The 25339-nt window shown below is 42.1% G+C and overlaps 1 protein-coding gene across 1 annotated transcript in view; it reads left to right on the top strand.

The window, feature by feature from the left end:
• The window catches only part of Rgsl1 (regulator of G protein signaling like 1), a 54890-nt gene that overhangs the window by 5215 nt on the left and 24336 nt on the right, over positions 1 to 25339 (top strand). Inside the window, exons 3-10 of the mRNA XM_060365088.1 lie at positions 1969 to 2043; positions 4153 to 4282; positions 14314 to 14418; positions 15393 to 15554; positions 16750 to 17714; positions 19224 to 19286; positions 19929 to 20151; positions 23163 to 23270. Coding sequence (XP_060221071.1) covers positions 1969 to 2043; positions 4153 to 4282; positions 14314 to 14418; positions 15393 to 15554; positions 16750 to 17714; positions 19224 to 19286; positions 19929 to 20151; positions 23163 to 23270 — 1831 coding nt within the window. The remainder of the gene's footprint in view (positions 1 to 1968; positions 2044 to 4152; positions 4283 to 14313; positions 14419 to 15392; positions 15555 to 16749; positions 17715 to 19223; positions 19287 to 19928; positions 20152 to 23162; positions 23271 to 25339) is intronic.

Raw genomic sequence — 25339 nt, 5'->3', positions numbered from 1 at the left:
GGAACTTCTCAATCAAATCACAAATGCAAAGCCCGCCTTCCCTATCTAGAGCCATCCCATGCCCCTGCCACTGCTCCGAGTCTCGGGAGCTATCTTAAGACACATTAATTATCCAGTTCACTGATACAATCCACATAGTTCACGATAAGCTTCTAGAAACAATAGTATGAGAAGGCTGCATTTCAGTCAAGGATAAAGGTAGGTATAAAAACCGTTGCTAATTAAAAAAAGGGTTAGACCTTTATTTTCTCTCTCTTACGTACAGGAGAAAGTAAATATAGCAATGCATTGGTAAATACATTCTCTTATCAAGGGTCTTAGCTTTTACACACAAGCAAGGTGGCTCCCATGTCTACACAGGGTGTAAAAAGTGAATCTTGGAATTTAGTCAACTTAATGTGCTTGTGCAGGGTAAGCTGTTAAAGCGGAAGATGTCATTTGAAGCTGCAAAGCTGGGAGCCTCTCCTTCCCCGTGGCTGCAGATGACCCTTGCTCTATGCATGAACGCTTCTGTGTATTAGCAGTTTCTGTTGTTATTGTTGTTTTGCTTTTTGTTGTTTGTTTGTTTGTTTGTTTGTTTAGCTTTCTGGACTAGCTGCTTTTCTAGTGCTGTGATAAAACACCGTGACCAAAGCAACTTAAGGAAGAAAAAGTTCATTTTGGCTTATGGTTTCAAAGGGATACAAGTTCATGATGGTAAAGCAGAGGCAGCAGGTGGCAGGCGTGGTAGTTGAGGCAGAAGCTGAGAGTTCATATCTTGTTTCCACAAACACAGAACAGAGACAGAACGCTGGGATGGGTTTATGGCTTTGAAACCTCAAAGCTCACATCCAATGACACACTTCCCTCAACAAGGCCACACCATCTAAACCTATTCAAATAGTACCACCAACTGGAGACCAAATATTCAAATGTAAACAAATTTTTGGCTACTTTTTTTTTCCTATACCACCCCATCCCTTCCAACCCCCTAACACTAGGTAGGAGAGAAAGGTTAGAGGGGAAGGGGAGCATCAATATTGTTAGATTGGTTCCTGATGATTCGGGCCTGGAGTTCCTCAGGGCAAGTTTGATCTTTGTTGTCAAGATATCTTGAACCAGCAACTAGCAATCCAGCAAACTACAAAAGCAGCAGGAGCAAACAGGAGTAAGAAGAACAGCAGCTGACATACCTCTCAGGGCATTTTTATACCTGCTCCTGAGTCCCCAGAATTCCAAACATAAACTATCTGCAGCTGGCAAAATCACACTCCTGCTAGAGTATGACAGGAGTCAGTTTGCTGCTGTGGTCAATCTGAAGCAGCCCCATATCCCACACCGGGAATTAAAACAAAAACATAACATTTCTATGTTTAAAAAAATGAATTTTCACTAGATTCAAACATCTGAGGCTATGGAGGATATCCTTTTTTAAAGATTGTATTTTAATTGCTTCCTTTTCCTCCGGTCAAATCCTTCCACATGCTCCTGCCCATCCTCCTTCAACTTCATGGCCTCTTTTTCTTACTGTTTTTGCATATGTGTATTTGCATATAACATATATTCTTAAATAGGATTTGTTCAGCCCAGACAATGTCACCTGTACGTGTATTTGCAGGGCCCATCATTTGGCACAGAACAATCAGTTGGTGTGCTCTTCCCTAGAGAGAGCTGCCTCTGTCACTCCCACTGTCACTCAGCTGCCTCACGGACGTTTCCTGGTCCAGTTGGCATGTTCACTGTCATTCTCCTTGGCCAACTCACATTTAGACAGTCATGATGGTGAGAGTTTATGAGTATGACTCGTTCTGTTACAAGGAGACACAGTCTCACAGGAAAGTCCCTGGTCCTCTGGCTCTTGCACTCTTTCTGCTCCCTCTTTCACCACGTTCCCTGGGACTTAGGTGTGAAAGTATTTAGTAGATGAATCAGTTGGGACGGGGCTTATGGAGGATATTCTTATTCAAATCCCCACATTTTCTTTTACAGGTCTTTGGTCAGACACCATTTTATAATGTTGAGAATGCACAGTGGAGCTTATGGCCAGAAATACCTTATGACTTGGTAAGATTCTTAAATGACAAAAGGTTCAGGGCAGAGGAAGGGGCGGGTTATCTGAAGAGTTTAGAGATGGGGCAGAAGACGATGACTAGGAGGGTGGCCATCAAAGAAAGGGTAAGGCAGATGAGTAGAAGAAGTAGCAGAAAGCCAAGAATACAGTTCACAGTTTCATTCAGTCCAGGACAAGCAACTGCTCCTAAAGTCTTTATATTCTAGTGAACAGTTAGGAATTCTCTCATGTCTGTTGCGGTTGTTGGATAGTAGATGCACGGACCACTCTCCTGATAAGATGGAGATCACACAGCTAAGCAAGAAAGGATGTAAGATTTAGTTGACATAGTGTGAGTCAGGAAACTCGGACCATAGCTCTGATCAGATATGCGCTACAGGTAGACCAAGGCCAGATGCCTCTCTTCTCAAAGCATGATTTTCTCTTACTTTTTCACCTTCTTTCCCCTTTCCTCATGACTGTCCTTATAAATTGCTCTTTTCCATTATGTGGACCTTAGACCTGCCAGTGGCTTTCTGTGCTACACCAGAGGTATGTGCTACTGGAGAGATCACTCTAAGCTAGTGGCTCTCGAGCTTTCTAATGCAGCATGTGGCCCTTTAAAACAGTTCCTCATGTCGTGGTGACCCCCAACCATAAAATTATCTTTGTTGCTACTTCATAACTGTAACTTTGCTACTGTCACGAAAAATGTCTGTGTTTTTCGATGGTCTTAGGTAACCCCCGTGAAAGGGTCATTTGGCCTCCACAGATGTCGTGACCCACAGGTTGCGAACCACTGCTCTAAGACTTGCTCACAGCAGGAGTTTGTTTCTCTCTAAGTTCTGGAGACTTACTTCAATTACTGCATTTTGTTTCTCCACTATAACTCAAAACTTCACTTCTTGTTTTGTTTTTTTTTAATTTATTTATTTTTTTATTAATTACAGTTTATTCACTTTGCATCCCAGCTGTAGCCCCCTCCCTCCTCTTCTCCCAATCCCGCCTTCCCTCCCTCTTCTCCTCCCATGCCCCTCCCCCAGTTCACTGATAAAATCTTTCTCTGTTGGATTATCTCTAGAGGTGCCCCTTCTCTAAATGGTGATATGTGTATGTTTTTGTTTTTGTTTTCTCTTATGTGTATGTGTGTTGTTGAAAGAAGAACCTGCCATGTAGCTTAGGCTAGGCTGGAACCCCAGATTCCCCTGCCAGGAGCCGGGATTAGAAGAATGCATCATCGAACTTTGTATGTTCTTTGTATGTTTTCATACATGTACAGTTGACATGGGTTGGGATTTTATGAGAAGTTATTTTGAAAAGGAAGCAAGTTAGTAGAGTTGATCCTGATATCACAGAACAAGATGTTTTGCTTCTTCTTCTTCTTCTTTTTTTTTTTTTTTTTTTGTCAAACAAAACTTAACTGTTTCCTTAAATTCATTTGGGAATAAAGAAAATTTTTTGAGGACTTTGAGGACATGTTGTTTTTGTTTGTTTGTTCATTTTTGGTTGTTTGGTTTTGATTTTGTGTGTGTATTAATTTTTCATTTCTGACTTAACAACTTTCATCTTTGGGAACCTCAGCTCAAGTCCCCACTCCCCTTAGGCACAACTTTGAACCAGCACACTTCTTCCTCCAGCCGGATATTGCAAATGCATCGTGACTTCATGCCCCTTCTTACGCTGCATTTCTTTCTTTTTTTAATTTTATTATTTATTTATTTATTTTTATATCAATTACAGTTTATTTACTTTGTGTCCCAGCTGTAGCCTCTCTCCCTCATTCCCTTCCAATCCCACCCTTGCTCCCTCTTCTCCTCCCTGCCCCTCTCTAAATCCACTGATAGGGGAGGTCCTCCTCCCCTTCCATCTGACCCTAGCTTATCAGATCTCACCAGGACTGGCTGCAATATCCTCCTCTGTGGCTCAGCTAGGCTGCTCCTCCCATGGGCGGCTGGGGAGGTCAAAGAGCTAGCCATAGAGTTCATGCCAGAGACAGTCCCTGTTCCCCTTACTAGGGTACCCACCTGGATACTTTCATGGGTGACAAGGTGGCCGAGTGGATATGCTGCATTTCTTAAAGGTTCAGTTCTATTTATCTTTCTGTTATTTTGTTTGAACTCTAGATTACCAAGTATAAAGGATTATTGACCTGGTTGGAAAAATACCGGTTACCTTTCTTCTGCAAAACAGACTTGTGTTTCTATTACATCCTCTGTCAGGAACTCATCAGCTTTGTTAAGTCCTCGGAAGGAGGTAAGCATAGATATGAAAGCATGTGGCAAAATATGGGAAGCCATACTGCATAATGATCCTATGCTTATCAGCTCTATGGTATGATATAGATACTGCCTGCATTTATGGAAGAAGCCCAACACTTGCTGCATTAAGAGATGACACGACTGGCCTCCATACGCATCTGTCTTCACACGCGTCTGTCTTCACACGCATATGCACACACATAGATACTTGCATATACATAATCAAAATGATAAAAAATAATGTTTTTAAAAAGATAATACTTCCAGGGGAGAAAGTTAAAAACTGGAAACTAAAGGAACAGGTTGTGAAATGCCACCTTTAGGTAATGGCACAACCATTACCAACATGGACTCAGCAGTCTCAGCTACTTGTTCTAGACCTGGAGAATACTGACCCTGTCAGCAACCAACTATAGACAGAAGAAGGGCTCATGGGGCCTTACCCCTTACCACTAAACTATTGAATATTGAAAGGTTACAGAAAAAGGAAAAACTGTCTTTAGTTGTGGACCCACTGCTAAATTCACCAGGCTTCAATGGCTAGCTCCAAATTTGTGGTCACAGAGATGCCCCTGGTTAACTGCAAGGGGTCACAAAACAAAACAAGTAGGTAGAAATGTGAAAAAGAGATCTGTAGGGAAGGGGAGGCAGGGATGAGAAGGAAATAGAAGAGTGGAGATGAGAGTAATCAGTATGGGGTATATACATGTATGTTAAAAAGTAAGTTTAATCAATAATAATAGTGATAATTCTTTCAGATGCACATGATTGAAAGTGAATGGATGGAGCTTTAGTGCTGCCATGGTTATGACACAATCTCAAATATTGGTAGAGGCCACAGGTGATTAGCTTTTATTGTTTGTTTGTTTTTTTTTTGGGGGGGGGATACTGAGCTCAGGAGAAGTTGTGAGATCAATTCTGGACCTAGAAGCAGAAATGGAGTCTGTGACCTTTGAAATGTGATTATGAACATTACACTGGAGGAATAGATTCTTTTGCATCTTTCTCAAAAGGAGCCTCACTGAAATGTAATATAGGAAGCCTTTAGGATCCTGGATGTTATTGAAACAAACAAACAAACAAACAAACACACCCGGAAGACCAGAACACCAAAGATGGTTGCAACAAGTCAAGAAAAATTAAGACATCAATTGGAGAAGAAATTATATGAACATAATGGAGATAGTTAAAGGGGAGGAAAATTCAGTTGTGTTCTAGATCCTCTTGTGAACATTAAAAAAAAATCCTGTGGAGTAAAACTATATTTTGTTTTGTTTTGTTTTAAGAAAAAGGTATGTGGAGATGTATTCAATGTTCATTTATTCCTAAGTGTTCGTGTCACATTTGAGAGTGGACACAAACCAGATGAGTGTCAAGAATATGAGGAGTAACTATAAATTCAAGGAATTTGGGAACGTCGTTAGTTCTCCCCAGTAATTTATGAAGCATGTGATGACTGAGACTGGAGAAAAACTATAGACACAAACAATGTGGAAAACCCTTCAGCATACACAGTTGTGTTCAAAGCCATCAAAGAAATCATGCTAGAGAGAAACCTTCTGTGCATGAGCCATGTACCACACAACAGGGTGGGATCACATAAATACCTATGCAGGAACGCTTTCCCTTTTCAGTCCTGAGAGAAGCTGCCATGAAAAAGAAATACTTTATACATGTAAGAAATGTGAGAAAGACTTCACTTATCCTTTCCCCTTCAGAACTTTGGAAAGAATCTCTGGAGAGAAACCTTGTGAATGTGAGCAATGTAGGGAAAGAATTCACTAGTTCCATTTCCTTCTGACACCAAGAAAAAGCCATGGTGAAGAGAAAACGTATGAAAGCAAGCAATGCAGTAAAGCCTTCCTTTATTCCAGTTTACTTCACCTCCATCAACAGAGGGAACCCCTGTATGTGTAAACAATGTGGGAAAGCCTTTGGTGACCAAGCTTAACCTTCCGTACCTGTGGTGACTGAATGAGATTGGCCTCCATGGGATTTGCGTGCTTGGTTTCCGGTTGAACTCTTCTGAGGGATTAGGAGATGTGGAGTGGGCACAGCCTTGTTGGAGGAGGTGTGTCATGGGGAGTGGGCTTTAAGGTTTCAAAAGCCCACACAAAGCCTAGTGTGGCTTTACCTGTGAATCAGGATGGAAAGCTCTTAGCTGTGTGCCGCCAGAGCTCCCCTTCACGATGATAATGGAGTTTGCCTCTGAAGAATTGTAAGAGAGCTCCGTGTTAAACGCTTTCTTTTATTTTCTTTTATAAGAGTTGTCTTGGTCATGGTGTCTCTTCACAGCAATAGAACAGTGACTAAGACAATACCACAGAGGGACTCCACTGGATTCAAACACCCTACGTGTGTAAGCACTGTGGTAGAGCCTTTAACAAGCTGCAGTTCCTTTTGATACCACGAAAGAGAAAAGTTATGTATCTAATCATTGTGGAAAAGCCTTCACTTATCACAGTTCCCTTAGATGCCACAAAAATATTCACAACAGTGGAAAATATTCTTCTTTTCCAGTTTTCTTCAATGTCATAGCATGATTCAGTGTTGAGAAACTCTTGAGTGTTAAATAATGTGGGAAAGTACTATGACAGATCATTCCACTTCAATTCCATGAAAAATTTTATAGGAGAGAAAAACCTTAGGGTGGAAGATGCCCGACAAAGCCTTCTATCCTTTGATTGAATTGTGAACACACGAATACGTGTATATTAAACCATAGGAATGGAAGCAATGTGTAAAAGCCTTCTCTTATTCTGGTTCCCTTTGAAAATATGTAAAAAGTCACAACTGAGAGGATCTCTAAATATTCAATGTGGGGAGGCCCCATTATCACAACATATTTATAGCAGACATGACAATGCAGAATGAAGAAAAGTCATATTAACATAAAACATTTAGGACAATCTCCAGTCAACTCCATTGGAATGCAAATATGAAAGAGTAGACTATGGTAAGAAATTAAGATATACAAGCCTTTAAGCCCATATTTGTGATACACAGTGAGTCAGAGCTATGTAAGTGTAAGAAAGAATTATGCGCATTATACCAAACAATTCATAGACTTGTAGAAAATCCTGCAGTAGAATAGTATCAACATAAGTAATTCCAAGAACCTTATACAAAATAATTTGTGTAGAATGCTCTAGAAATAACCTAACTTGCAATAAATGTTATAAAAACTTTAAACGTTTGTCAGTCACTTACTTTTAAGGTAAATCTCTGGACTATGCAGTCTAATTTCATTCTTGAAAATAAATGTTGAACTAAGGCAGTTTCATAAGTAGAATTGAAATGTCAAAGACTGAATTTATTTTTATGTAGCTTTTTTGTTTGTTTTGTTTTTTGTTTTTTTTTTTTCGAGACAGTGTTTCTCTGTGTAGCCTTGGCTGTCATGGACTCACTTTGTAGATCAGGCTGGCCTTGAACTCACGGAGATCCACTGGACTCTATCTCCCTGAGAGCTGGGATTACAAGCATGCACCACTACTCCCGGCATTTTAGGTAGCACTTGTGATTGAAGGATATTTGATTGGGCTCATGTGATAAGCTTCTTTTACACATATACTTTGTGTCTTCAGATCAAATGATATGGTTAGCCTTAGCATTTGCTACTATTGGATTACAGTTTCTTCATAGAATACATATTATATACTATTATATATTTATATTATAAATACATGTAAGAAAATATATTATAATAATAATAAATTAATAATATATTTAAGCAGTTTGTTAACTGTTTCATACACTGTATGAATTAACATATTGTCTTATTAGGGTTTCTATTGCTGCAGTGAAACACCATGACCAAAAAGCAATCTGGGGAGAAAAGGGCTTATTCAGTTTATGCTTCCACATTGCTGTTCATCACCAAAAGAAGTCAAATAGGAACTCAAACAGGGCAGGAACATGGAGGCAGGAGCTGATGCAGAGGCCATGGAGGGGTGCTGCTTACTGGCTTGCTTTTCTTTCCCTGCTCAGCCTGCTTTCTTATAGAACCCAGGACCACCAGCCCAGGGATGGCACCACCGCAATGGGCTGGGCCCTTTCCCATTGATTAATAGAGAAAAATGCATTAAATCTGGGTCTTATGGATGCATTTCTTCAACTGAGGCCCCTTTCTCTCTGATCCCTCTTGCTTGTGTCAGGTTGATACAAAACCAGCCAATGGATATATGTTCATAAATTACATCACGTTTATAAAGGTTTTAGAGAAATAAAGGTGAATAGACGGAAAATATTTCATACAAACAGTAGCTAAAAGAGAGCTGGAATGGCTATAAGAAAATCAGACAAAACACACTTTATATCAGAGAGGAAGAGACACATTAGGACATTATAATCAATGCACACAAAGTCCAAAATATCAAGAAGACATCATAACTACTAACTTTTACTTTTCTCTTGGAGAACATCCAAATATAAGAAGCAAAAATTTACAGAACTAAACACAGAATCAAACAGCCCATCTATGATCACACCACCCCAAATGCACTAACCTCCTCTGATCTTAGAGACTCTGAAACATCCAAGGAACTAGCTTCAGTCATTCTCCAACTGTTCCGAGGATGTGACAACAGGATATCTTCAGAATTCATTCTGAATGGCATCAGCATTATCCTGATAACAGAGCTAGAAAAAGCTGAAAAAAAAAAAACCCCACACAGTTTAGTCAGTGACCTTTATCAATACTGATCAAAAAATCCACAATAAAATATTAGCCTCCTGAATTCAGCAACATGATAAAAGGATTGTGCACTGTGAGCAAAGAGAACTTACGCATGGAAGGCAAGGCTGCTTCACACAGGGAAAGCATATCACAGTAACAGAATGAAATAAGATCCCCACCTTCCTTCATTCCTGTTCAGCATAGTAATACAAGTCTTTACCAGAGCAGGGAAGAAAATAAAAAAGAAAGATTTTGCTTCTATAAAAATAGAAGGTAATAGAAAGCCAAACCTAAAATCATGACTATTCACATGATACAATATTTTATGTTTAAAGAAAATCTCTAATGTTTATACAAAATTTCCTGTTGGAACCTAATGAATAAATTCTGTGAAGTCCTAGGGTATAGAGTCACACAAAAATCAGTTGCAATTATATACACTAACCATTAACAATTGAAAAATGACAAAATAATCCAATTTCTAAGAATATTAAAAATAACAAAATATTAAATATTTTGGAATTAACTTAGCCCTATAGGTGAAGTACTTGCACAATGAAAATTACAAAACATTGAAGAAGTAAATAAGGAATAAATAAATAGAACCACCTCCCATTTTCAGAGTTTGGAAAACAATATTGCTAAGACATCAGTACTCCTTAGAACCACAAATTCCTGAAATCTCTATAAAAAAATCTCAGTAGCATCTTTTACCAAAAAAGAAAAGCCAGTTCTAAAATTCATATAGCATCTCAATGGATCCTGAATAGCTATAATAACTTTTGAAAAAAAAATGGAGGGAAAAAAATGGAGGTCTCATACATCTAAGTTTTAAAATTTAAGACAAGTCCATAATAATCGAAACAGCATATTTCTAGCATAATGACAGGTCATACAACATCTGAAAAACAATATCAAGCCCAGAAATAAACACCAAGTATACAATCAAATGACTTTTGAGAAGAGTGCCAAAAATCATTCTATGGAGTGAAAGAACAGTCTCCCAATAGGCAATGTCGGGCACTGGGGAAATGGCCTGGTTAGTAAGATGCTTGCCATACAAGAGGGAGGGCCTGAGTTTAATCACAGAAACCATTTAAAGGAGCTGGGCACAGTGGCACAGGCTTTTACTCCCAGTGCTAGGAGGTAGAGGGAAGTGGATCTCTGCAGGACGCTACTCAGTCAGCCTGGCCTACTGCCTCCAGTCTGCTGAAAGAGCCTGTCTCAAAATGGAAGGTGGGTAGCACCTGAAGAATGGCACCAAAGGTTGTCCTCCGGCCTCTGCACATGTGTATGCACAAATGCGCTCACTTGGGCATGCACACACTCACACAAACACACACAAACACACACACACACACACACACAAATGCATGCACACACACATGCACTCATGTGCACACACACTCAAAAGGAGAAAGAAAGTAAAAAGAAATGAGACGCTGGCGCAAAAGAAGGTCTGCATGCATGAGAAGAAAGTTGTACCACTGTAAAACGTGGGAGATAATAAGCAACAGAAATCAAAGACCTAAATATTATATCTAAAACCCAAAAACCAATAGAAAGCACAGGCCCAGGGTTACATATCATTGGGTTTGGCAGTGACTTCTTGGCTGTGGCATCAGTGGCAGAATTAACAACAACAACAACAACAAATGGACTTAATTTTAAAAATCTTAAAATTTAAACTTTGAACATATTATCAACAGAGGGGAAACAAAGAACAGCACAGAGCAGGAGGAAATATTTGACAGCTAAGTTATTTGATATAGGACTGAGATCCATGTTACAACATGGTAAAGGTTGAAAAGACCATACTGGGTGAAATAAGTAATTAGAAAAGAAAAAATGCTATATGTTCCATTCTTAGGATGTGTTAAGAGTCAAAAATTAAAATTAAAATTAAAAAAAAAACAACCAAACAAACAAACAAACAAATACAGAAGTGCCTTGGCAACGGCCAGGAGCTGGAGAATGAATTTTGAAGATATCCTGTTGTAAAATCCTCGGAACAGTTTCAGAATGACTGAGGCTAGTTCCTTGGATGTTAGGAGGACTGAGAAATGAGGAGTTATTACTTAATGGTTATAGTTTTGATTCTTTACAAGACAAAAACATTTAAGATGAATGGTAATTTTAGTTGCATGTTACCAATGTCTTTGATGTGACTGAAATGTACTCTTAAATAGTTAAAATAGTAATTTTTGTTAAATGTATTTTAATAGAATAAAAATGGGAAAATGTAATTCACAACAAGCACACATCTGTTTAATGCCTGACTCCCCTGACCTATGTAATACACACACACACACACACACACACACACACACACACACACGCCAATAGTCCTGATCTCTGTGCAAATCCAGCACCCCTGTACCCTATGGCTCACAGACCATTTCCCCTTTCATCTTGGACCTCATCTCTTCTCCTTGCCCTTGGTCACGACTCCGAGCAGTTAGTTCATCAAGAACACTAGGCACCTTCCCCCTGCTCTGCTCTGCTCTGCACCAGCTGTTCTCGCTTGGGGTGCTCTCCCCCACATATCAACACAGCTCTCCCCCTTGCCTTCTCAAATGCTCATGTAAATCTCAGCTTCCAGAAGGCTAGTCTAATGACCCTGCGGAACCCTGTTCATCCCCCTCGCCTAGAATTCCCAACATGCTTTACTTTGCTCTATCATATTTTCGCAGTCCTTCGCATGTACAGTCTTACTAAATAATGTACTCATCATACATATTAATGGCACATCCCTTTCATGGGAATATAAACTCCTCAGGGGCAGGAACTTTCATTTGATATCCCAAGCATCTGGAATAGAGCCTAGCACTTAGCAGCCATGTAATCAATATTTGTTGATTGAATGAACAAAATTTTTATATGGGGTTGAATTGGCAACTTTTGACTCACTAGACAAAGAAAGCTACATTCGAGGCATCTGTGGAGCCAAAATTGTACTCAGCTCCCTATTAATCCAATTACATTTTATAGAGGCAGGCGGAGGAAGGGAGGGAGGAAAGAAGGGTGGGGTGGAGAGGAAGAGGAAAGAGAAAGGAGAGAGAGATCCAAATGGGTATTAAGAGCAATGTCATTGTGCAAATGTACCACAATTTCTGTATCCATTCCTCAGTTGAGGGACATCTGGGTTGTTTCCAGGTCCTGGCTGTTACAAATAAAGCTGCTATGAACATGGTTGATCAAATGTCCTTGTTGTGTACTTGAGCATATTTTGGATATATGCCTAGGAGTGGTATAGCTGGATCTTGGGGAAGCGCTATTCCTAATTGTCTGAGAAAGCACCAGATTGATGATTGATTTCCAAAGTGGTTGTACAAGTTTACCTTCCCACCAGCGATGGAGAAGGGTTCTGCTTTCTCCACCTCCTCTCCAGCATGTGTTGTCACTGGAGTTATTGATCTTAGCCATTCTGATGGATGTAAGGTGAAATCTCAGGGTCATTTTGATTTGCATTTTCCTGATGACTAAGGATGTTGAACATTTCTTTAAGTGTTTCTCTGCCATTCAATATTCCTCTACAGAGAATTCTCTGTTTAGCTCTATAACCCATTTTTAATTGGGTTACTTGATTTATTGCTTTTTAACTTCTTGAGTTCTTTATATATTCTGGATATTAGCCCTCTGTCATATATAGGGTTGGTGAAGATCCTTTCCCAGTCTGTAGGCTGTTGCTTTGTTCTGATGTCAGTGTCCTTTGCTTTACAGAAGCTTTTCAGTTTCATGAGGTCCCATTTATTGATTGTTAATCTTAGAGCCTGTGCTGTTGGTGTTCTGTTCAGGAAGCTGTCTCCTGTGCCTATGAGTTCAAGGCTCTTCCCAACTTTTTCTTCTAACAGATTTAGTGTCTCTGGTTTTATGTTGAGGTCTTTGATCCACTTGGGCTTTAGTTTTGTGCAGGGTGATAAATATGGATCTATTTGCATTTTTCTACATGTAGTCATCCAGTTAGACCAACACCATTTGTTGAAGATGCTGTCTTTTTTTTTTTCCACTCTTTGATTTTGGCTTCTTTGTCAAAAATCAAGTATCTGTAGGTGTGTGGGTTTATTTCTGGGTCTTCTATTCAATTCCATTGATTCATCATTCTGTTTCTATGTCAGTACCATGCAGAAATTGTGGTACATTTACACAATGGAATACTACTCAGTAATTAAAAACAAGGAAATCATGAAATTTGTAGGTAAATTGTAGGAACTTAAGAAGATCATCCTGAGTGATGTATCCCAGAAGCAGAAATACACACATGGTATATACTCACTTATAAGTGGATATTAGACATATAATATAGGATAAACATACTAAAATCTGAACACCTTAAGTAAGCTAAGCAAGAAGGAGGACCCTGGGTAAGATGATCAATCCTCACTCAGAAAAGCAAACAGGATGGACATTAGAAGAGGAAGAAAACAGGGAACAGGACAGGAGCCTACCACAGAGGGCCTCTGAAAGACTCTACCAAGCAGTGTATCAAAGCAGATGCTGAGACTCATAGCCAAACTTTGGGCAGAGTGCAGGGAATCTTATGAAAGAAGGGGGAGATAGAAAGACCTGGAGGGGACAGGAGCTCCACAAGGAGAGCGACAGAACCAAAAAATCTGGGCACAAGATTATTTTCTGAGACTGGTACTCCAATGAAGGACCATGCATGGAGATAACCTAGAACCTCTGTACAGATGTAGCCCATGGTAGCTCAGAGTCCAAGTGGGTGTCTTAGTAAGGAGAACAGAGACTGTCTCTGTCATGAACTCAGTGGCTGGCTCTTTGATCACCTCCCCCTGAGTGGGGAGCAGCCTTACCAGGCCACAGAGGAAAACAATGCAGCCAGTCCTGATGAGACCTGATAGGCTAGGGTCAGAGGGAAAAGGAGGAGGACCTCCCTTACCAGTGGACTTGGGGGGTAGGGCATGGGAGGAGATAAGGGAGGGAGAGTGGGATTGAGAAGGCATGAGGGAGCGGGATACAGCTGATATACAAAGCAAATCAAATGTAATTAATAAAAAAATAAATAAAATTTTTAAAAACTTTTTAAAAAGAAGAGAGAATTAAAAAAAAGGAAACACTATCATTGTCAGATAGGGACTGTAGAGGGGAAGAGGGTACTTTTGAGTTGTGGATTATGTGCATACATGGAGGCCCCGAATATGCCCCTGACACGTTACCAGATCTTCAGTGACTAGTTTCAAAAGTACCACACTCAGGACCCTGGTTCATATAAATGACTCACATTGAATGAATGAGGCTCTGGTTGCATGTAAGACTGAGAGAAAGGCAAGAGGGAGAGTTCATGCTCGCATTCTGTCTCTCTCTGCCTCCCCCCTTACTTTTCCTGGCAGCTAAGATGATGAGGTGGAAAACAGCAGACCAGTGGCTTCTGGAGAAATGCATCTCTGGAGTCAGAGGGATATGGCGTTTCTCCTCCTACCTCAAGGACAGTGCAGGTGGGTTTCTGAAATTGTTCCTGAGGTCCGAAAGCTCTTAAGAGTTTCCAGGGTGTCCAAACCCCAGAGAGTCATTATGTGTGTCTATGGCAAATCTATGGTATATTTAATAGTACAGTTGGGGTGAAAGGCTTGGGAAAGTGGGATCCGTAAGGTAAGTTATAACAAAAGCAATCCAAGTCCCTTTTATTCACCCATGTAGCAGTATTTACTAAGCAGCTCTGTTTGACAACCACTGTGCTGGTCAGATGGTCTATAAAGATGCGCAGGTCATTAAATTCCTGCTTCTTACATTTTCTGCCATGTTAGGAAACAGACATGGAACCTGTGGTGAGAGCGGGAAACACGGCTTCCTTTTCTATTGGGTCCAGTAGCGTCAGAGTGCTGGGAGGCTAACAGCTGGCCCAGGATGACACTACAGCCCAGCACGTTAAGTTTCATTCAATGAAAGGCCCTAGTTTTAAGGATGAAACCCAAGGCCTATGGGGGAGCAGTAAAAGAGAATTAGACAGATTACACCTTTCAGTTTACTGTCTGCGGTTGGCAAAGTTATAAAATAGGGAACGTGGTCTTTGGAACCCTTGAGCTGTAGCCCATTTGCAGGCTGGCCAGAGTTCATGATCTAGGAACTATTCCTTTCCTCAAGGAAAAGAATTTTCCCCCTCCTTTATCTGACAACACACTATCCCATGATTTGTATTGTCATAGTTTTCCCTAAAGTGACTGGGTTTTTTTTGTTTTGTTTTGTTTTTTTAAGCGAACACCAAGAAGGACATAAAGGACCCTTTCCCGTTGAGTTCCTTTTCCCTGTGCTTCCCACCCTCACACACTAGAGCCTTTCTGGAGGTTTGCTGGTGATGGTACTTGATGCAGCAGAGCAAGCCTTGGAAAGGCAGGAGCAGCTGCATCAAGATTCATGCACCAAAGGAGCAGGCCTAGAGTGCATCTCTGTGTCTACCTTGCCTGTCCTGTAGGTGAAGAGTTGCTGGATTTCTGGGTCCTTACTGAGAAGATCCTGAGCATAGACGAGACAGACAACCAAATGAAAGACTACTACCTGTCGCTGCTGCTCATGCTCAAGGCCACTCACCTGCAGGAAGGCTCCAGAGTGGTGACTCTCTGCAACATGAACATCAGTAAGAATGACAGAGTGCGTGCGGAATGAAACTCCTGTGGGGTGTAGCCGACAACCCAGCCTGGTATCTGGAGAGCCCCATCTTTCGCTTTCCATGCTGCGTTACCTTCTCCGTCTGCTCAGTGTCAGGGGTGTGAGTGGAAATCATAGCCTATAACAGAGAAGGGGTTGAAGGACAGCGGCCATGTTGAGGGTGCGCTTGTGTCTTCCTGAGGTACGGCTGGCCAGCAGAGGTTGGCTGGAAGAAGAGAATGAGAACTGGGAGAGGATAACTGGGAAATCATGGTATCTCCTGAGTCTGCATAGCTTTGTTACATTTTTATGTAAATGAGATTGTCTAGAACATACAGGCAATGGGCCCAAGGCAGGACCTGTGACCTTTGCAAGCAAAGAATGTTCTTGATTTTGAAACAGTTCAACAGAAATTAATTGTGGCTCACAGAGCCTAAAATATTTACTGTTTGGCCTACTACCTGAGACAGTGTCTAAACTTTTTCTAGATTATTGGGTTGATCCTTATTAGTTTGATTTAAAAATGAAGAGGCACTCTGAACCAAATAGCACTGTGTTCTAGGAGATGTACTATCTGAAACTAGTCATAGTTTTCTTATTCCTAAAATAATTAAAAACTGATGACATTATCTGGTTATGGTTGCATATACCTGTAATCTCAGGACTTGGCAGGCTGAACAGGGAGGATTGGAAATTCAAGGTCATCTTGGCTACATAGTAAGCACAGACGCTTATAGAAATTGCTACCATTAAATCCAGGGCTAGCAATAGCTGGCTGTTATTTGAGGGATTTGACTCCTTGGAATTATCAATTCGAAAGTTTTTGGCTACTGTTTAAAATCATGAGCCCCAGCCACATTTGCATAATCTCATTTTCATCACATTTTCTTGTATCTTTTGCTTTTGTTTATAATACATTATAAAATATGCTCATGAAATATCACAAAATGTGTTGTGTCCGTGGGGAGGAAAAAAGTAATGAGAGAAAAGCAGTTACTGTGTACTAAGAAGATATCAAAGGCATGCGACTATGTTCTACCTGCTTCTGCCCCTAGCATTTCACCCAGAACTAGCAACATGCTATCCACAAAGACATTCAGGAAATCTCCAACCCCCCACCCCCACCCCATCATCATGGCCTTCTCTACTTCCTTCTCATCCTTTATCTCTCCCTATTCTTTCAGAGTCCCTCCTGAACCTCTCCATCTGGCATCCCAATCAGTCTACTACCAGAAGGGATGTCCTAAGCCACATGCAGAAAGTGGCTCTGTTTAAAATCCAGAGCTACTGGCTCCCCAACTTTTACAACCATGCCAAGATGGAAATGACTAGCGAGGAAGCATGCCAGGGCCTGATGCAGGAATACGAGACTCGCTTGTGCAGTGTTTGCTGCTCACATGAAGGAGGGCTCCCTCTACATATGAGCATCAAGAAATCCCACCGCTCCCAAAAGAAGTACTCAAGCAGGAAGGCCAAGAAGAAGATGTGGCAATTGATTGATCCTATCTTATGGCCTCTGGAAATGGACTCCAAGCCAGAAGCCTCCGCTAAAGTCCCAGAAGAGAAGAGTCTTCCAGAAAAGGTCGTTTTACAAAAAGCTTTCCTAGGAGGAGATTCTTCAAAGGACACAATAGTTGACCTGAACAGGGGTACTCAGGTCACCAAGAAACTCACTGGGAAGAAGAAATCCAAGATCCAGCTCCACATGGAGGGCCTCTTTGAGTCACGGATCTCCAACCACCTGAGAACTTCCACTCCCATTGTTAACTACACTGCCCCAATGACAGTCAAAAAGTCCTTCAAACGAAGCCTGTCCTTTGGGTACACTCACTGGGCCCTGAGTGCTGATACCTGTGCAGGGAGTCCCTTCCGGCATCACCTGAAGAAAATGAATCTGAAGGTGGAGGTCCAGCTGCTGGACCTCTGGCAGGATCTGCAGCACTTCCTCAATGTTCTGATGAATAACAGGAGGAACGGGAATGCACTCTTTCGTCACATGCTTGGTAACAGAATCTGCGAGCTCTACTTGGATGAGCAGATCGGGCCATGCTTACCACTCAAATCTCAGACCCTTCAAGGCCTGAAAAAGTGTCTGCCATTTGGGGATATCAACCCCTGGATCCCCAAAGCCCAGAAAGAGATCTGCAAGGTAGGTCATGTCTCAAAAAAATGAGTTAGCATCTGGCAGATTAGGTCAAGACTGAGCAAAAACAGTGTCTGATCATCTATCTATACTCACTTTGTTAAAGGAAGAGTTATCCACAGAAACCTTCCTACACTGGAGGTATGGTTAATCTTCTAAGGTAAAAATCTTTGTGGCTTCTTGGAAACAGTCAAACTCCAAAGAGTGGATGAGCATGTGGCTTGATATCCACCTCACATTCTTTTTCACTCCATCCTCATGCGCAGCCTCCCCAAACCACGAAACTCATGGTACCCTCCTGAAGGAAAACTTAAGTACTCAACACTAGGCATTGCCAATCAGGGGCCTCTCATTCAAATTTCCTTTCTGTTGCTGACAGAAGGCAGCACAGGAGGCAAACGTTTAATTTGGCTTACAGTTTTAGGTTGCAGCTCACTATTTTGAGAAAGTCACGATGGGGACTTAAAGCCTCACACCCACAGTCGAGAGCTGTAGGGAACAGATATACCTATGCTGCCTGCTTGCTCTCAGGAACTTTCTTCCCTTGAGGTTAGCCCACAGGACCCCACTCCTGGGGTTTATTTATTTTTTGACCAGACCTGGAGCTCACAGAGGTTACGGCATGGCTTCAGCCACGTGCCTCTACCTCCCTACTGGGTCTTCTTCAGAAGAGAAGCATTTCAGAGAGTACCCATCATCCTCCATCAAGCCCTTTCTCCACTCTATGCCTTTGCCTAAGCCCTTCCTGCTGCCCGGAATGCCCTTTCTTTGGCTTCCCTCTGGCAAGCTCTTTCTTATCCTGAAAGGTGCAAATTTGAGTTTTTCTTCCCTTTAGATAGGGAAACCCTTTAGAAAGAAAACCCTCTTGGGTTTTCCTGGCTCAATCAGATACAACAGTTCTCTTCTCCCTCTTCCCAGAGAACTCTGTCTGCATGTCTGTCATACATATACCCACACTGCTGCTCACCCTGCTTGGGAGGTGAGCTCCTTGGAACCGGTCTGGGGCCAGCAATTTGCACAGTGCCTGGTACATGGGAGACACATGGAAAATATTTGTCAAGTGAAGGAAGAATATGGATAAATAAATGTAGCTCAGGTTTTGTTTGTCCTAAGGTGTGAAGCAGCACTTTCAATCGAGAGAGGTCTCCAAGTGGGAGGTGTGAGAGCAGAGACGGTTGGTTTTGAAAGCCATTTGGAGAATCCAAGCTAGAGCTTTGGGAAGGCACTTTCATGCTCTGAGTTACTCTGCCCTTTCAATGCGTATTCATCGCCATTTTCTAATGCTTACAGAGAGGCCACGAGAGCTGCTATAGTTAAAACGGGGGAGGGGCTGCCCACTTGCTGTTGTGGCTGACGTTTGCCACCTCGCTAGATCTCCCACTGTGAGACATCAGAGTGTGGGGTGGCCACAGTCACCCTGCTGTGTGGAGAGGCAACAGTCACCTATTATGTGGCGTGGCCAGGAACTGAAGAGACACAGCCGGCTGAGGGCTTGTCTCTGTGTTTGGATTTCAGGTGCTCAGCCCCTGGTTTGATGAATTCCTGAATGAAGAGGACTACTGGTTTCTCATTTTCACAGTAGGAGGGGCTTTGGGTTGTGTAGGGCTCAGGAGGGATGGGGAGGTGCTTCTGTTTTAGAGGCTTAAAGTAAATGCAATTAAGACTTTTTCCTGAAGACAACTGGAGATGGACATGATCCCTGATGTTCTGAAGAACAGAAACCTAAGGGCTCAGAGGGATGGCTCAGAGGTTCAGAGTGCTTGCTGGACTTCCAGAGGGCTCCGGTTTCTAACACCCACACTGGATAACCCATGATTGTGTTTAACTATAGCTCTGAAGGTTCTGAGGCCTTCTTCTGGCCTCCACACCCAAACATGCATGTGCCCACGCTCACACACACTCACACACAGTCACATACACGCAGAGAAAGAGATTTAATCTATATTAAAACATATATATTTTCCTTTAATATATATTAAAGGAAAAAGACTCGAAAGGTATCTAACTCTAAGGAAGTTACATTCATGTAGAGTTCTCAGAGGAAATGAGTTGGATTATGGGGGGTGAGGCAGGGCGTATAAAGGAGCAGCAGCTCTAAAGACTGTCAGGCAAAGTCTCTGTGGCCAGGGTATGTGGAAGACTGAGTCCCCACGCCACTCCTGCTTCTGGCTGATCCCAGCAACCATGTTGTCTCTCCCTCCTGCTCCCAACTCCTCTCAGACTCAAACACGGTTCATCAAAGCCCGATGGCACAAGAGAGAAGCCACAAGCGAAGAGGAGTATATTCTCCTTTATAAAAGGATTCAGGAGTCTCTGTCACTGAGTCAGGGCTTGGCTAACATGCAGGAAATGGAGTCTATGCAGTGGCCAAGGGTGGCGACCGAGAACCTGCAGCAAGGAGGGTCCCTCCAGGTGGAACTGATGGCTCCAGTGTTCTTAGAAGGTAAGGGTAAGCACTTTTTCTTTTTCTTTTAATCATTACACTCAGGGGACTAGACAATAGAAAACTTATTTTTATCAGCCATCATTTATTATGAATCAGCACTCCGCACTGCAAAGATTACCTTGTTTGATCTTCAAAAGGACACATCAAATAAGTTCTGAATAACTAATAACCAACACCCAGGTGAGGCTGCCTTCATGGTCACCCTGAAAATGACCATCAGAATCTGAACCCAGGCAAACTGACTGTGATCCCTACTGGCTCTGGACAACTTCTGCCCACCGAAGCCATCGCCACCATTAGCACCGGACATTCCGTGCCTCACATCTGGTGTTCCCGGTCACCACAGGTCTTGCACAGGTCCACAGGTCCATAGATCAGTCTCTAATTTTGCCACGGGTTTCCTTGCAGACTACAGCCATGTGGCCATTCTGGATGACCTGGGGAGTTCCGCACGAACTCTACACAAGCAAATATAGTCCTTTTTATTTTTATTTTTATTTTTATTTTTATTTTTATTTTTATTTTTATTTTTATTTTTATTTTTGAAACAGGGTTTCTCTGTGTAGCTGTGGCCACCCTTGACTCACTTTGTAGACCAGGCTGGCTTCAGACACACATCCATCCAATCTGCCTGCCTCTGCCTCCCTGAGTACTGGGATCACGGGTGGGTGTCACTGCCTTCAGCTGCAGCTTGACTTCTAAACCCAAGAGCTCCACACCAGCAAGGCAAAATGCTGCTTCCTGCTTCTGTTGGCCAGAATATCATCACTGCTCTTGCTAGTGTAGCCATATCGTCTCACCATATTGTGACTGCGAACTTGCCCCTTCTCAGTTCGCCGCATGTTGCTAGAAATAACAGGTGGCTGCTTCTAGAAAAGGAAAAGAAAATCTACTGCCAAAGAAAAAAAATCTGCAATTATCGATGGTATCTTTGAGGTGTGAGTTATTTCACAGTAGATAGTAAGGGGAAAGGATCATATCAAAACCTACAAGTTTTACACATACTCGACAGTACAAAACAAACAAAACAAAACAAAACAAAAAAAAACAAAAACCCGGCAGGTGTGGGCATATGAGATTTAAACAGTGAAGCCAGGATCACTACGGATAAGAGACAAAGGTGCTTGCAGTTAGGTATGAGATGGCCAATGGACTTGATAAGAACTCAATGGCTTTAAGAAGCTTAGACTAGTGATGGCAGACTGACTGGCTAGCTTACAAGATACCCTTTCTCATTGGAAGACCCATGTTAGGCACTGTTGCTTATTACATACCCATGCTTTCAACACAGTGCTCCTGATGGAGTTGATTGCAATAAGCTAAGCTGTAAGGCTGGATCCTAAGGAACCTGCTCCGATGTCAGGAAGAGACCCCAGACCATTCTATATACAAAGGTTATATACTACCAAAGGTTATATATTACCAAGAGAGCTGCAGCTGCTTCTCGGTAGCTGTAAGAACAAAGAGAGCTTAGAATGTTGACAGCATTTGAGACAACCTGCAAGGTTACAGTAGCTGCACCAGCTAGTAACTAGTGTCCAGCAGGGTCAAGAATTAATGAAGCCAGATCTCAGTGTAATCAATAGCAAGACACCTGCCAGGTCAGAGGTAGGACTTACTCTTGCTTCAAGTTTATATATATAATTTATATATATAGATATAGATATATTGATATATATATATATATATCAAATAATTTGTTAAGACATTTCTTGTTTGGGATTTTAACTTTTTGTGAGTTCATTTCAGAACTAGCTGCTCACATACCAGGATGATGTAGGGCTTTTGAGAGTGATGGAACTTGACCAAGTGACCAACAGCTAGCAGAGAGCCAAGGTCAATAGCTAAGAAAGCCAGAGTCAGAGATGGTTAAGGAGGTGTCAACCATCCCTAACTGAATGAGAGGCACATGGCCCAAGCATAACTATCTCCCTGGTTGGGGCAGGGGCACATATATACATAAGGGCTTGTGGGCCCTCTGCTGGCACAGTCCAGGATAGCCCAGAGAACTAAACAATCTCAATAGAGATTACCTCAGCCTTTGCTCAGTTTCTGTTATTGTCCTACAAAAGCCTTGGACAGAGAAAAATCTAAGTTTCCTCACTCTTAAGAACCCCTCTCTCACACTCAGAAGTTTCCACTCACATTTCTCCAATGCTTTACTTTCTTTTAATAAAGCCTTATTGTAGCCAGGCAGTGGTGGAACATTCCCTTAATCCTAGCACTCAGGAACCAGAGACAGGTGCAAGTTCGAGGCCAGCCTAATCTACGAAGCTAGTTCGGGGACAGCGATGGCTACACACACACACACACACACACACACACACACACACACACACGCAAGCACACACGCTCGCACACACACAAACCCTGTCTCAATAGATAGATAGATAGATAGATAAAGCTTTATTCTGCTTTGCTTACTTCTGTGCCTTTAACTTTCATTGGCAGGAAACAACAAGCCATTAATCCAGGTTGATCTTGGATGGCTGTTCAATACCAATCATCTTAGGCCCTTGAGTCATGCACAACCTGACCATGAAAAGTCTTGTCATTCTCAAAAACCCCATATCATCTGGGTATATGAGCTGCTAGTTCTGAAACTAATTCACACACAAAAAGGAAAATCCTAACAAATTATTTGCCACGTATGAAAAAAAATTTAAAGCAATAGCAAAATATTTGAAAATCATTTGCATCTCCTTCTTTCAAGAGATGATTGTTTTTAAGGGATCAAGAAGCATTTGGCTGAGTGAGCTACCTCTTATATTGAATTAACAATAGTTCTTTCAATAGCATCTCTGTACCAGCAGAGAAAGGGAAACCCACTCGGTCTAGAATGGAGAGGAGTCTATGTTTTCTTGGTTCTAATTTAACTTAGAACATTTATATTCTTTAAACACTATTGTCTGATTGAAATACTCCTTTAAAGGCAATCTCTTTAAAAAAGACTGGATAATGAACCTCCGAATGGACAGCTAAGCTCTGTCTCTGTTTTTCCTTCACAGATATAAATAAAATGACCTTTGAGGAGCTCTCCCTTAAGAATCCAAAGTTGGCCATAGAAAAGATCAGTGAGGACTACAAAATATACTGTGAAAGAGCCCCTCAGAAAGGCAAGTATTTAAGGTTAGAGCTAAGGCAAATGGGTTTTCGTTTATGGTTTTCAAGTCTAAGAATGCACAAACTCTAGATGTCTAAGCCAAAAGAGCACCCATATCTTGCTTGTGAGGAGGTAATCCCCCAGGGGTAATGATAGTGTGTTTCCTCCCATGCCTACCAAGTCCTAGAGGGTGAAATGCAAACTAAAGGCAATTATAAATCATTGGAGATGGTAACAAATGAAATAATTCATTTCTTCGTTATTATTTAATAGACATTTTAAACAATGTGGCTTCATCTTCTGGCAAGTTTCCCGGAGCTAAAGATTTTTTTTTTCTTTTTGTTTTGGTGACAGGGATTTGTGGAAGAATGCTAGGATGGATTCTTTGAGTGAGGAAAGCATTGAGGCTTAGACAGCAGAACTCTCCACATACCATGGGAAACTCAGAAGTTAGAATGGATCTTTAGAGTTGTCCCTCACTGAGGACAGGGACTTTTGTATTGCCACATTGACCCACACAGAATGGGTTTACCTCTGGGGCACAGGGTTGGGGGCACAGACAAAACTGAGTCATTCTGTTTCCTTTGGTTCTGGTAACAGAAGGAGCAGTGAACTATTAATAGCCAACACTGCTAGAAGAAAGAATGTGTTGGCCCTAAAGGGAAGATGCAAGCAGCACCATGTATAACCACTTGCCTGTAATAGAAAGCCCATCATATCTTGAAGCAGCCTCTCCAGAGATTGGGTTGGTTTCTTGAAGAACTTACTCTAGAAAGGAAAGTGCACCATTGCAATGTACATGGAGAGGAAGGCTTCTCCCCTCCCTCTGCTCCCCAAGCTGGACCCCCTTCCCGCTCAGCTGGCACCTCTGCTGGTCTTGGGGAGCCTACCAGTCAGGGTAGAAATACCTAGACTCTTGTCCCTATTGTATATGACATCCATATTGTCATGAGTTCTCTGGCTGTTGCTGTTTCACTTGATGATGTATCGTCAACATTGGGCTGAGGAGTCCCAAATAGCTGCAAGAAAATTGTCCCTTCACCCTCGTATCCCCAAATGTTGGACTCATCCTAGTTTTCTCCTTTTCCATATCTGTTCTTTTCTTCTCTGATAATGAGAAACCTGATTCCTATTGTCTTATTTTTTTATAATCCTGTCATGGAACAGGATCTGTCTTCTTCACCAACATCCCTTTGCTCTCACAAACGCCCTTCTCCCCTGGTCTTCTGTGCTTTGCACCAGAACCTTCATGCATGAATAACTCCATACTTTGCTAGAACACAGCAACCTTCAGGCTAATCCTCTGAAGGGAAGCTTTCCTCATCCTGCTCTCTCTCACTGACCTGAACCAGCAGGAACAAAGGGCCTGAATAGTGAGGTGTCAAGTGGGAGGACCACAGTCCAGGGGCAAGAATTGGGTCTGCAGAAACCACAACCTTGGCTCTTACAAGGCACTGGCTCCAGCCTAGGACCAGCCTTTGTCCTTTCATGAAGGCCTCTGAGAAAGTCTTGGGTCTTTCTGGCTCTCCACGTCAAATAATACATGGCAGGCCATCATGGCATGCAGTCACTCTTCCTGTCACTTAGGCTCTGACTACCACCCTCAACCTGGCTATCCCTTCATGGGAACATATTCCTGGTCCTTGTTAGGGGCCTTGTCCATTCCCTGTATGGGTTCTCTCTTCACTTTGCTTGGACTCTCTTACCCCACGTGCAATGACCCCTTAACATGGATGCCTCAGTCAGCTCAGGCCTGACATTCCATGCAGACACACACCTAAGCAGAGCCATTTTCATTCTACCTAAGTTTCTTGGCTTAGGTAGAATGTTGGCCCATGCTGGCTTGTTAGCTTTCCTTTATGGAAAATGGATATTCTTTCTCAGTCCTCTTGGGCTCCTCACCCTGGGCCAACTTTTTGTGATGTCCCCCTCTATCTGCTTCAGGTCTGAATTCTCCAGCTGAGTGGCCCTTCTTCCTGTAGGTCCTCTGTTCACCTTGGTTGGGCTTCTGAGTTCAGTGTGGGAAAGCCTCCTATAGGAAACTTGTTCTCACTCAGCCAGGGATCTGGTATCCCACCAGGT

This window comes from Meriones unguiculatus, chromosome 11, assembly GCF_030254825.1.
Source record: "Meriones unguiculatus strain TT.TT164.6M chromosome 11, Bangor_MerUng_6.1, whole genome shotgun sequence".
In the NCBI taxonomy this organism is placed as follows: domain Eukaryota; kingdom Metazoa; phylum Chordata; class Mammalia; order Rodentia; family Muridae; genus Meriones; species Meriones unguiculatus.
The sequence above is the reverse complement of the archived record's forward strand: the minus strand, read 5'-3'. Positions and strand labels throughout refer to the sequence as shown.